Below are 13,119 nucleotides of genomic sequence, written 5' to 3'. Positions count from 1 at the left end.
TCTAAGCACCAGAAACATGCGCCCCTTCACAGGCATACTATAGATACCCCCCAGCTACGAAATTTAAAGGAATATTACACTTTTATTGTTTCACTTTAATCATTATTAAAATCACTGCTCCTGAAAAAACGGCCGTTTTTAAAACTTTTTTTTTGCATTGATCCATGTCCCCTGGGGCAGGACCCAGGTCCCCAAACACTTTTTAGGACAGTAACCTGCATATTACCCTTCAACATGAGCACTTTAGATTGTGAACGTTCGAGTCCCATAGACTTTAATAGGGTTCTAAAGTTCACACGAAGTTTAGGTCTGTTCGCAGGTTCTGGTGCCAACCGAACAGGGGGGTGTTCGTCTCATCCCTACTCACAACCACCGGCCAGGGTTGTGAGGATGAGGCCCTTCTCCTCATCAACATGGGGACAAGGTGCTTTGAGGGGTCACAGACCCCCAAAGCATCCTCCCAATGTTGAGGGCATGTGGCCTGGTACGGTTCAGGAGGGAGGGGGGCCGCTCTCTTGTCCCCCCCTCTTTTCCTGCGGCCTCCCAGGTTGCGTGCTCGATAAAGGGTCTGGTATGGATTTTCAGGGGGAACCCCACGTCAAATTTTTTTTAAAATTTGATGCAGGGTTCCCCTTAATATCCAAACCAGACCTGAAGGGCCTGGTAATTGAATTTGGGGGACCCCCACGCTTTTTTATTTTATTTTATTTTTTATTTTTTTTATCAATGACTTTCAAGAGAGTGTTCTCTGTATTACGGAGCCGACAATTCATAATAGCTGCGAGTGATTTTAAAGGACTTTTTTTCCTGCATAAATGACACTTTGTGCAGGGACAGTTCTAAGCACCAGAAACATGTGCCCCTTCACAGGCACACTATAGACACACCCCCCCCTACGAAATTTAAAGGAATATTACACTTTTATTGTTTCACTTTAATTATTATTAAAATCACTGCTCCCGAAAAAACTGCCATTTTTAAAACTTTTTTTTGCATTGATACATGCCCCCTGGGGCAGGACCCGGGTCCCTAAACACTTTTTAGGACAGTAACTTGCAGAATCTTTTCTCTCTGCCAAATCTTTTTTCTCTGTCGAATATTTTCTCTATATAATCTTGGACTAATAGAGATAAGGTTAGGCACATTCGACCACAGGTTCTATAGACACAGATTGTTATTGTCAGAGTCACGTCGAATCTCTATATCGAATTGTTGTAACAATGAAAACGAAAATAAAGCATTTATTTATGTCGGATCTTTCGTTTTTCGAACTCTGTGCTTTCGTTATCGTTTGTCAAAATGAAAACGAAAATAGCTGAAATTCGGACAAAAATGCGTTCGGACGAAAACGAATGCACATGTCTACCTGCCACCAGATGAGTAATGTCACTTGCCATGCTGCAGCCTACCACTACTGCTGCCTGCCCCTAGATGTGGATTGTCACTACTGCAGCCTCCCACTACTGCGGCCTGCCACTGGATTTGGATTGTAACTTTTCTGCTCCCAGATGTGGATTGTCACTGCTGCAGCCTCCCCCTACTGCAACCTGCCACCAGATGTGGATTGTCACTGTCATTTGCCACCAAAAAATAGCAGCTTGTCACTGTTATTCATTCTATTGTAAAATCAAGCTCCCCCTCTCCCTAGCAGTGCAGAGTACACTGTACTTATAGTTTCTCAGCGTGGGTCGTGGTAAAGCTAGCTGAGCACATGGGTTGGAAGGTACTGTCCCACATATAGCGAGGGCGGGTAATGAAAGATGATGTCATTCTCTCTCTCATTGGCCGCGGCTCCACCTCTGTGTAGAATAGCCTTCACGGCCCTGTATGTAAGGGCAGAACAGCAGTGTAGGCAATGAGAGATGATGTCATCTCTCTGCTCAAGCCTCTGCACTGCTGACAGTCTCTGGCACGGCCCGGCAGTAGAGGTGCTACGGCCTGGTGTTGGGCTGTGGCCCAGGGGTTGACAACCTCTGATCTAACCCTTCCCCACTCTATCCAAATCTAAAGAGAAAACAATTGGCTTTACATACACTTAAAATATAGAAATAGTGGTATGTAAGGTAGCTTAACCTCCCTGGCGGTATGATTATTTTGGATTTTAGGTGCTGAAAGTGGTACAATTATTTTGCATGAAAATTTGGTGTTTTATATTGTAGTCCTGCAATTCTTAGGAATAACTCACTTAAATCTGTCCAAACCAGAGTCTAGCAGACATCCCGGGTATGATAAAGTTTGAAAAATGAAATTATAAATTATAATATAATAAATAACTATAAATAATTAGACCAAATAATAATATAACAATAATAAAAATTATTCAATAATGTAATCAAATCAAAAACACTGAAATTTGCTCAGTTGCAGAATTGTCACTGTCATTACTTTTCAATATTTGATGACGAATCTCCCCACAAATCGCTATCGCTCAATTCTGCGAGTGATTCTAATTTATTATCACTGTTTTCTATCTGGTCTAAAATCATTTTTGATGTAAAGGGACAGTTTTGGTTGCTATGGACAATCTCCAATTTCCAGGCATAAAGAACAGTTTTTATAATGTAAAACTGCATGCAGGGTACTGGGCAGACCACTAGGGACAAAGGGGATGTGAAATGATTACATACAGCAATGTAATCTGTAAGATTACATTATACTGTATGTATACTATGTGTTTCACTATTTGAATTTGGCACCGTTCTCCGTCCCTGTGCGTCGCAACGCTTGCAGGGAACGGAGATCGGCTTCATGATGAATTGAGCGGAGGACGAGCCGCTCGTACAGCGCGGGGACATCGCTGGATCCAGGGGAGAAGGTAGGTAAACCTCCTCCTGCATTCAGCGATGCGGTCCCGAGTCTGTCTCGGGGTTTACCGCTTTTGGAATAAAACTTTCCCCCCCGAGCCAGACTCGGGAACACCGACAGGGGGGTTAATAATGATTATTTTTGTATATAAATTAGTTATATATATATATATATATTTTTTTTTTTTTTACCAGAAGCCTCCACAACAAAAATCACCCCAGGTAAGTACAATATGCACACACCATTTCACATACTTTTATATTCCAATAAACAAAACTAAAAGCTAAGTAAAGTTATGCGCACTTTAAAAGAGATTACCTGACATTTTAAATTAGGCTTATTTAATTGTTTTGCCCCGTACACACGATTGGATTTTCCGACAACAAATGTTGGATGTGAGCTTGTTGACTGAAAGTCCGACCGTGTGTATGCTCCATCGAGCATTTGTTGTCGGACTTTCTGACAACAAATGTTGGCTAGCAGGTTCTCAAATTTTCCGCCAAAACTTTTTTGTTGGCAGAAATTTCCGATCGGGTGTGTGCACAAGTCCAACGCACAAAAGTTCACGCATGCTCAGAATCAAGCAGAAGTAGCCGCACTGGCTATTGAACTCCCTTTTTCTCAGCTCGACGTATGTTTTGTACGTCACCACGTTCCCACGTTCAAAATTGCTGGCCAACATTTGTGCGATCGTGTGTATATAAGACAAGTTGGAGCCAACATCCTTTGAATAAAAATCCACGGTTTTGTTGTTGGAAAGTCCGATCGTGTGTACTGGGACATTTGACTTTCAATGGTATATTGTGAGTGGAGCTGTGTTTAGTTACTAGGTATCCAATGATGTATGAGATACCTTATATAAACCATTGGGTTAAACCAACCTCACAGCTGCAATCAGGGCCGAAACTAGGGGGGGATGCCACATTGAGAGGAGCGCCGTGGCTGACAGGAGTAAAGAGAGTGACACCACTGCTCCTGTCAGCCCAGCACTAGGAGGGAGTAGGAGAGAGAGGTGTGAGAAGGCACCGGCTGTGTTCTTTCTTTCAAAGTATTTATTTGAGTTTCAAAAATATACAATCAAATAAGAAGTACAAACAATATCTCAAGATAGACATCAAAGACCGGTCGGCCTTCAGTGAGACAAATATTTTTGAAAGTGAAACAAGCCCTGGACCTCTGGGGGCCTTAGATCAACATAAATGAGAAAAAGAACAAAACATAAAAAGAACATGCTGTATGGCTACAGGAGTCCCTGGCGACAAAATGGTGAGGAGGACCAGAGGCCCCAGGGGGCCAACCCAGCACCCCTTACGGGAACTTGCTGTGCTAGGCAAGCTCAACCTAGGTCCCCCACGTCCTCCCGCTCCCAATATGAAACCAGAAAGGTCCCAGGGACCTGTGAGTTTATGAAACAGGAGTGAGACCTACAGAGGAAAGGCCATTAGATTTTCGAAACCAGTCAGTGAGAAATTACCGTTATCCTCTGAATCAATCATGAGGCTAAGATGCTAAGAAACTGATAGAAGTCAAAGAAAGGTGGAAAGTGGGATGATGAGACACAATAGAGAGTAGAAAGAACAGCTAAGGGAAACCAGAAGGATCTAAGAAACACCAGATGGGCTAATAACACTGAAGATTCGCACTGTATACCTAACAGTAAGGGGTGTCCATCTATTTGAGGGGATAAAGCGAAGGGAAGGGAGAGAAAAAAGGGGGGAGCCAGTCGACAGAACCGACGCCGGGACCCGAGCGCCCACCAAGCCAAAGTATGCTATATGCCAGTGATGAGGGAAATGCCCACATGCTGGGCCCAAGGTTCCCAAACTTTTTCAAATTTGTCTTTGTAGTCTAATAAAATGCTAGTCATTTTCTCCTGGGTCATAATCCAAGATATCTTATGTTTGACTGCTCGTAGGGAGACTCTGGGCTGTTTCCAAGATTTGGCTATGGTGATCTTGGCTCCCTGCAACATAAAGTGTATCAAAATGTTAGTATACTTGCTATTTTGTGGGATGGGGCCATTCAGGAGGGCCACAGAAGGGGTTCTAGGGATCTGAATATTTGTCACCTGATGGATCAGGTTGAACATATTCCGCCAGAATGGTCTGAGTTTGATGCATTCCCACCAAGTGTGGACCATCGTTCCTGCCATGTAACATCCTCTAAAGCATAAGGGATTGGTCGAGGGAAACATCCGGGCCAATTTAATCGGGGTCAAATACCATCTAGTCATCACTTTAATGCTAGCCTCGATCAGAGAAACATTCCTAATTCCTTTATAGGCTCTGTAGTAGGAGGAAAACCAGGACTCCGGTTCCCATTGAATGAGAAGATCCTTTTCCCAGGCCAGCATGAAGGGTGTTTTACTGCCATTCTGGGCAAGAGCTTGGTATATAACTGAGATCCCCCCTCTCTGATCAGTGGCTTGACCACACCACACTTCATAATCGGTAAAGCGCGGAGGTCCCGGTTTCTCCTTCCAGATCCCATGAAGGTAATGTTGAATCTGAGAAAATCTAAATAGTTCCGTATTTGGGAGTTCTAGCTTCTTTTTGCAAAATTGCAGGGAGATAGGGCCTGAGGGTGTGAAGAAATGACCGATTCGGTACAGCCCCTTGTCCAACCACCACTTGAAGGACTTAATATCCGTCCCTGGTGGGAAGTCCCAATTATTAAAAATATGAGCGAGCGGGCGAGAGTCTGACACTAGGGATTTGTTTGTTTTAAGCTTATCCCATAGGGAGAGGGATTGTGAGAGGGTGGGCGAGAGAATGGGGGGGCCTCTCTTTGGCGGGGACCCAGAGCAGGAAATCTAAAATATATGATGAGGCGGCCTGCCGCTCTATTTGCAACCACTCCGGTTTTTCCAGCCTGGAATATACAGTAGACAATTGAGCAAGTCTGGCCGCTTGGAAATACCAAAGCAGCCGCGGGACTCCCATCCCTGGCTGTGTTCTCTCTCCCCCTCCTCCCTCCTGTCAGCGCTCCTGATTACACAGAAACAATCATTAGTGAAAAACAGGTGTTCTCTCTTCTTTCCCCCCAGCTGATTCTCTTGACTCCCCTTGTTTTCCTGCTGTACTGCTGGCCGGCATCCTAATGCACCAGGGATCAATGGGAGCCTAAAGGAAAAATAGCAGTGAGGGTGCACAGCACCAGGATGTCAGCTGATGCTCAGAAGGGGAGCAGAACTGTAGGAGAGTGGGGCCTGTTTAGAGTAGGCAGGACAACATGAGTGCCCTCCTTCCCCTATCAGCTCCTGGTGTGGGTTCACAGCACCAGTGACCTGTCCAAAGGAGCTCTGGAGAGGCAAAGGGATGTGAGAAGTTCAAACCTGATGCAGGAGAGGGAGATGTCTCAGCTGCCACATGCTATGCTTTGCTAGGGAGGACACATGCGCCCCTCCCCTGCTGCTTATGTCATCTCTGCAAGATGTCAGGCATCAGCTGCAGCTCAAAGATCTGCTCATTGTTAGTACAACTGCAGTGCCTAAGGGATACCTCCCAACTTTAGAATGAGGGACACTAGAGATAAGCACACAGTGCAGGATTCTGGGATGAGCTATGTACAGAGTGCAGGGTTCTGGGATAAGCTATGTACAGAGTGCAGTGTTCTCGGGTGAGCTATGTACAGAGTACAGGGTTCTGGGATAAGCTATGTACAGAATGCAGAGTTCTGGGATGAACTATGTACAGAGTGCAGGGTTCTGGGATCAGCTATGTACAGAGTGCAGGGTTCTGAGATGAGCTATATACAGGGTGCAGGGTACTGGGATGCGCTATATACAGGGCGCAGCAGAGGCATAATTAAAACCCTCAGGGCCCTGGTGCAAGAAACCATGAAGGGCCCCCCAACCTCCAGCCTAGACCATTTCCTCGAGCCCAGAGCCCTTCCCACTGATCCAACCACCCTTCATGGTCCCATAGCAGATCCCTTTCTCTTGGGCCCCACCATGGACGCAGAAGGCCAGTCCCCAGTCGCAAGTGCAACCCTTGCCGTAGTTCCGCCAGTGGTGTCAATGTGGACTGTGAATGGTGTCAGTCAGTAGGGCTGGGGACATGGTCAGTAGGGCAGTGGACATGGTCCGTATGGCAGTGAACATGGTCAGTAGGGTAGTGGATATTGTCAGTAGAGCAGTGGTCATGGTCAGTAGGGCAGTGGACATGACCAGTAGGGATGTGGACGTGACCAGTAGGGCAGTGGACGTGAACAGTAGGGAAGTAGACGTGGACAGTAGAGCGGTAGACATAATCAGTAGGGCAGTGGACGGGATCAGTCATTTTTAATTTTTGTTATTTTATGTTTTTACTATTTATTACCATTATATTTTATTTTACAATTTTTTTTTTAGAGTTTTTTTTACAGTTTTGATGGGAGTTTGTGGCAGTGGAGAGCATTATGATAGGAGGGGGGGCAGTGGAGGGCAGTATGATGAGAGGGGAGGTAGTTGAGTGCAGTATGGTGGGAGAGAGATCTGTATGATGGGAGGGGGGTTAGTGGAGGACAGTATAATGAGAGGGGTGGCAGTGGAGGGCAGTATAATGGGAGGGGGGCAGTGGAGGGCAGAATAATGGGAGGGGTGGCAGTTGAGGGCAGTATAATGGGAGGGGGCATTGGAAGGCAGAATAATGGGAGGGGTGGCAGTGGAGGGCAGTATAATGTGGGGTAGTGGAGGGCAGTATGGGGGGACTGTACAGCATGACTGGAGGGGGGCAGTGTATGGGAGGGAGCTGAGTGACCATGAGCATCCTCAGGGCAGTACAGGGAGCATTTCTCCTACCTTTCTTCCAGTGGCAGGAACAGCCTTCAAGGAAAACCCGGAGGGGGGGGCGGAGTCAGAGGCAAAGCTTAGGTGCAAAGAGAAGGAATCCTCCTCCGGGTCGCTCTGAATGCTGGGGCTCCACTCTCCTCCTCGTCGTGACGTCACTGGTTGCTGGACACCAGGCGGGCCATGTCTAGCAGCCAGTTGTTTTGGTAGTGAGTGAGGCAGCATCTGGGGGTGAGATAAAGCGGGTCTTGGCCAGAACTAGTACAGCGGGCAGTGAGGGACAGCAGCGATGTGGCATCATTTTTTAGGGGGCATCAGATCAGCCAAGGGGGCAATTTCGGGACACTGTAGTGTCCCGGGAATGAAGGTGCCAGGGATGCAGGATAGACCTCCCACAGTGGGACTTTCACAGGCAATCCGGGATGGTTGGGAGGTATACCTAAGGGGTAAATTGATGTAAAGGATGGAACTGATATAAAGAGGGGCTCTGATTTAAGGAAGGATTGTAATGTAAAGGGGCACAATGATGTAAGTGGAGACTCTGAGGTAAGGGGGGACTCTGATGCAAGTAAGGCACTATTGTAAAAGGTAACACTGATGTAGGGGGAATATATATAAGAGGGGACATCGATATAAAGGAAGGAACTGATGTAAAAGGGGGCACTGAAGTAAGTGGGAACCCTAACGTAAAGAAGTAAGGGGGGCTTAGAATTAAAATGTAATAACAATGTAAGGGGACACTGATGTAAGATGGGTCTTGGGAAGGATTGTAAAATAAAGGGAAAAACGGATATAAGGGGGGCACTAATGTTGGGGGGGGGGGACTCTGAAGTAATAGTGGCACTGATGTAAGGGGGGCATTGATGTAAAGGGGACACTGATGCAACATAATAATAATGTAAAAAAAATTGAGTCTGAGTCTTTGCCCCCCAGTGAAAGTGAAACACCACTGGCTGCAATAGTAGCTGTGAAATCATTTTAAATGTATTGTGTCTTCTTCATGTAAACTATATAGTGACCCCACTGTCTCACCATGTTTCCAATCCCTTTCTTCTGTTCCATTTCTTTATATTAAGGATTTAGAGCAAGCAGAGAAACTTTCCTGATCTCTATTTTTATATATTTGCTTTATCTGCCCAAGCAGGTTTGTTTGCCAAACTTGAGTATCTATTAATCAGCCAGATCTTAAAGCACATTTCCTCAAACAGAAGTGTACCGCTACCCCGTAGGAGTCACTGGTTAGGATGGATCTTCTGTTCTTTGTCTCAACCTCTTTAAGGACGCCAGCTCCTTTGACAAGGCAGGTTGAGTGTGCACTGCATGCAATATCACAGACAATCATTGAAAGTAATACTTAGTACCCAGTAGTAGTACTATATAAAAGAAAACCGGTACTGGACCAGTTAGTAAAAGCAAACGTAATATATTTTTACCTGATATGGTTGATATTGAAGTAAGCATAGAAATGGATTAACAATGACAAAAACACAATTCAGTATTCAGGGTAAATAATAATAAGGACTAGGCATAAGATGACACTGGGCATCCAGATCAGCATAAACAGTAGCAAGGTCACCTAAACTGCAGCAGTGGACAGTAATAAAGCTTGATTTATTTAACACAGGAACTATACTGCCAAAGTGTATTAAGGCTAGGCCTAAACCAATTGGATGTGCACTGTCCAAAGAAATGAAGGCAATGGGAGAAGGGGACAAAGGGGGCTTGCAGGATGGTTTTATAGGAGAGGCAGTCCTTATGTTGTTCTTCTGCCAGCTATTGTTGGGACCCTTTAAGAATGGCTGGTGCACTTAAGGTCGATTTTAGTGAACCAGCATGCAGAATAATGCCCTGTACACACGGTTGGACTTTCCGGCGGAAAATCTGCGATCGCATCGTGTTGTCAGAAAATCCGATCGCGCGTGGTCTCCATCAGACTTTTTCTGTCTGAATTTCTGACACACATAGTTTGAGATCTGGATCTAAAATTTTCCGACAACAAAATCCGATCGTTTAAATTCCAAGGTTACCTAAACTGCAGCAGTGGACAGTAATAAAGCTTGATTTATTTAACACAAGAACTATACTGCCAAAGTGTATTAAGGCTAAGCCTAAACCAATTGGATGTGCACTGTCCAAAGAAATGAAAGCAAGGGGAGAAGGGGACAAAGGGGGCTTGCAGGATGGTTTTACAGGAGAGGCAGTCCTTATGATGTTCTTCTGACAGCTATTGTTGGGACCCTTTAAGAATAGTTGGTGCACTTAAGGTCAATTTTAGTGAACCAGCATGCAGAATAATGCCCTGTACACAGACTTTCCGACGAAAAATGTGCGATCGAATCGTGTTGCCAGAAAATACGATCGCGTGTGGTCTCCATCAGACTTTTTCCGTTGGAATTTCCGACACACAAAGTTTGAGAGTTGTATCTAAAATTTTCCGACAACAAAATCCGATCGTTTAAATTCCAGTCTTGTGTAGACAATTCCGACGGACAAAGTGCCACGCATGCTCAGAAAAAATTACACGACGAAAGCTATTGGCTACTGGCCCGTTTATAGTCTCATCGTATGTGTTTTACGTCACTGCATTCAGAACGATCGGATTTTCCGACAACTTTGTGCGACCGTGTGTATGCTAGACAATTTGGGGCAAAATCGTCGGAAAAAAATCAGACGGATTTTGTCATCGGAAAGTCCGACCGTGTGTACAGGGCATAAGTGCAGTAAAGAGGCAGTACAGTATAGGTGTGGTTTAGGTGTAATAAAGGGACCGTATAGGTGCAGTGAAGATGCAAAAAAAAGTGCGGTATACTTAATGTCATGCCTGGAGTAACTCATTCCTATTTGTGGTGTTAACAAAGGGCAGAGAGCCCTCTCACCAGTCCCTGCGGTGCAGTTGTGAACACTTGCTGTAGAAGGGGGCCTCCTCAGTCTCTCCACAGAATTCCTCTGGTAATCAGCGATGGCGAGTAGAGGGCAAAAGGATGCTCTGTCCTCTTTGCAGCAACAGTGCAGATGTGATCGCTGTTGTTGCATTGTCTTAAAAAAATCTGGGCTTGTGGTGAAGAGCACTGTGCCCTGAGCACGCCCAGTTGTGTGACAATTGCAAATTAATATTTGCTATTGTCTTCTTGATTCTCCCCCTCGCCAATCAGGAAGCAGGTCCTGAGACCCAATTGGCCAGGGAGTCTTAGTACTTGCTATTCAGCCAGGAGAAGAAGCAATGTTGGTTCGTCCGGGAGGAAAAGCCCTGGCTCTTCCCTCTGCTGGAGGGAGGAGCAGCAGCCCTACCCCTTATCCTCGATCCTCGTCCGTCATTTCCTAAGGTAAGGTCGCCTTTCTGTCCATCTGCTGCGTGTGGGATGGGGTGGTGGGGGGTGTGTGTGTGTATCAGCTGTGTGAGTGAGGGGGGGAGGTTTGTTTACCGCCCCCCAAAATATTGATCACCAGCCACCACTGAATTGAAGCACCCACTGTAATATTCCTAAAACAAATGTATTTCATTTATAAAATATTTGCAAATCCAGTGCATTTCAGGGGCTTTATCTTCACCGTTTTTACCAGGGCTTGGAAGAATGATACATTGTAACAGTGTATGTGGATTCAAGAATATGTTTATAGTTGCATAGTGTAAAGCCCCATACACACTATCAGATTTTCTGATGATTTTTGTCTTCAGATTTACCAAAACCATGTAGTGCAAGGACCTGCCTGATTGCATACACACTGAAAATCCTAAGGTTTGACCTCATATTATATGGTTTTGGTAAATCCGAAGGAAAAAATTAGTAGAAAATCTGATAGTGTGTATGGGGCTTTAGTTACACATCCTTTAGACAACCCAATGTAATAATGGAATCCCTATGTTGTGTAGAAGTTGACAGCCTAATATTCAGACTGTATATCTACCCCTTTATTGCAATATTTGATGATAGCAATAACAAGGATACAAAGCAATAACACAAGCAAACTTCAGAGCAATCACACAAACAAAGTTAAGAGCTCCACCGCCTTTTATCCAACATAACACAAACATATTTTTTTTAAGATTTTGTTCAATAAGTAAATTACTCATGGTAGGTTTTCATGTACAGGATCAGTGTTAACACAGAGATCAAGCTTGATATTTATTGCTTCTGTGTGCCAGAGTAGATTGGGAGGATATCAGCAGCTATGCCATATATGTTTAATTTGGATTATCCTCCCACCAAATGGCATGCTCTATTGAACAAATCTCATTAACCAACTTCAAATGAGTGATGTAGATAAGTACAGAAGATCACAAGGAGAAAGAAATGAAAAGAAAGAAACATACTAGAAAAAGAATGTGAGGTTAATCGGAAGTGTTTCCCATGGCTGTCCCCTCATACTCTTTGTTAGAGCTTACTGACTGTCTCCAGAAATATAACATATTCTAGGATCCCATGTGTTTTCAAATAAATGCATTATCATTCAGTGTGGCTGAAATTTTTCATTCACCATTAACCATCAGAGTTTAGCATTCACCATCACCAGTGTTAACTGGATGGTCGAAGACAAAATCTGGCAATAGCTATTCTGCCCACTTTAAAAAAATTTAAATCAATGTTTAATGTTACCTGGTGCCTCGTCTATTAGTTGTGGGAATTTCTTTATATTGATTTGGGCTAAAGAAAATATAAAAATAAATAATCAAATCCAAAATCTTTTTGATCTTTGGACATGTTCACCTAACATGGTGTTCTGTGCACTTTTGTCCACATCCTCTAAACCAATAGGGGAGGCTCAGTAGGTTAAAGTCACCCTCCTTATATTAGAGACTTATTAGAGAAATAAAATTGTCAAACCCCTGTTACTTGTAAAAGAAACGTTTAAATAATCACATTTCCAGGTGTCCATGCCACCTTGTACATAGATCACCCTGAGGGGAATGTTTTCTTTTCAACAAAAGTGGAGTTATGCTTTAAGCCCAGTACACACGGGCTAAATGTTGGATGGCAACAGAAACCAGCTGACATTTGGCCAGTGTGTACTGGAGTCAGTCAGACGGAAGCTGACTGTTCAGTCGGGGGGGCTGTCAGGAGTATTTTTCTTCAGCCCTGCTGGGTTGAAGGAAAACTACTAGTGTATGCAGGGCTTTGCTTGTACTGGTTCTTCTGTTCTGAATACTAAACTCAAGATGACTAATGGAGAAGTTTTCAACAGGACATTGAGGCTGAGAGGTGTGTAGAATATTATAGAAACTTTTTTATTTCTACAGAAGAAGTACATTAATGGTATATTGGTACATAGGGAGCTGAAATTTACAAAGAAAAAGGTGAACTTAGGCTTTAAATCATTTTTTTCTTTTGAGTTTTGTACGGATGAAAAAGAAGGTTTTGATAGTCTTTACAGTAATTTTAAAGATGTTTGATTGAGGGTAGACATGTGCATTCATTTTCGTCCGAATGCATTTTCGTCCGAATTTCAGGTATTTTCGTTTTCATTTTGACAAACGATAACGAAAGTGCAGAATCCGAAAAACGAAAGATCCGACATAAATAAATGCTTTATTTTCGTTTTCGTTGTTA

General features: G+C 44.1%; 1 protein-coding gene across 1 annotated transcript in view; it reads left to right on the top strand.

The window, feature by feature from the left end:
• Positions 1-5,931, top strand: part of LOC143929814 (uncharacterized) — a 66,002-nt gene extending 60,071 nt beyond the window's left edge. Inside the window, exons 12-13 of the mRNA XM_077453791.1 lie at positions 3,000-3,026; positions 5,852-5,931. Of these exons, the coding sequence (XP_077309917.1) occupies positions 3,000-3,026; positions 5,852-5,931 (107 nt within the window). The remainder of the gene's footprint in view (positions 1-2,999; positions 3,027-5,851) is intronic.
• Positions 5,932-13,119: the final 7,188 nt, after the last annotated feature.

Source organism: Lithobates pipiens, unplaced genomic scaffold, assembly GCF_037356315.1.
Source record: "Lithobates pipiens isolate NorthernLeopardFrog02 unplaced genomic scaffold, aLitPip1_a1.2 Scaffold_25, whole genome shotgun sequence".
In the NCBI taxonomy this organism is placed as follows: Eukaryota; Metazoa; Chordata; class Amphibia; order Anura; family Ranidae; genus Lithobates; species Lithobates pipiens.
The sequence above is the reverse complement of the archived record's forward strand: the minus strand, read 5'-3'. Positions and strand labels throughout refer to the sequence as shown.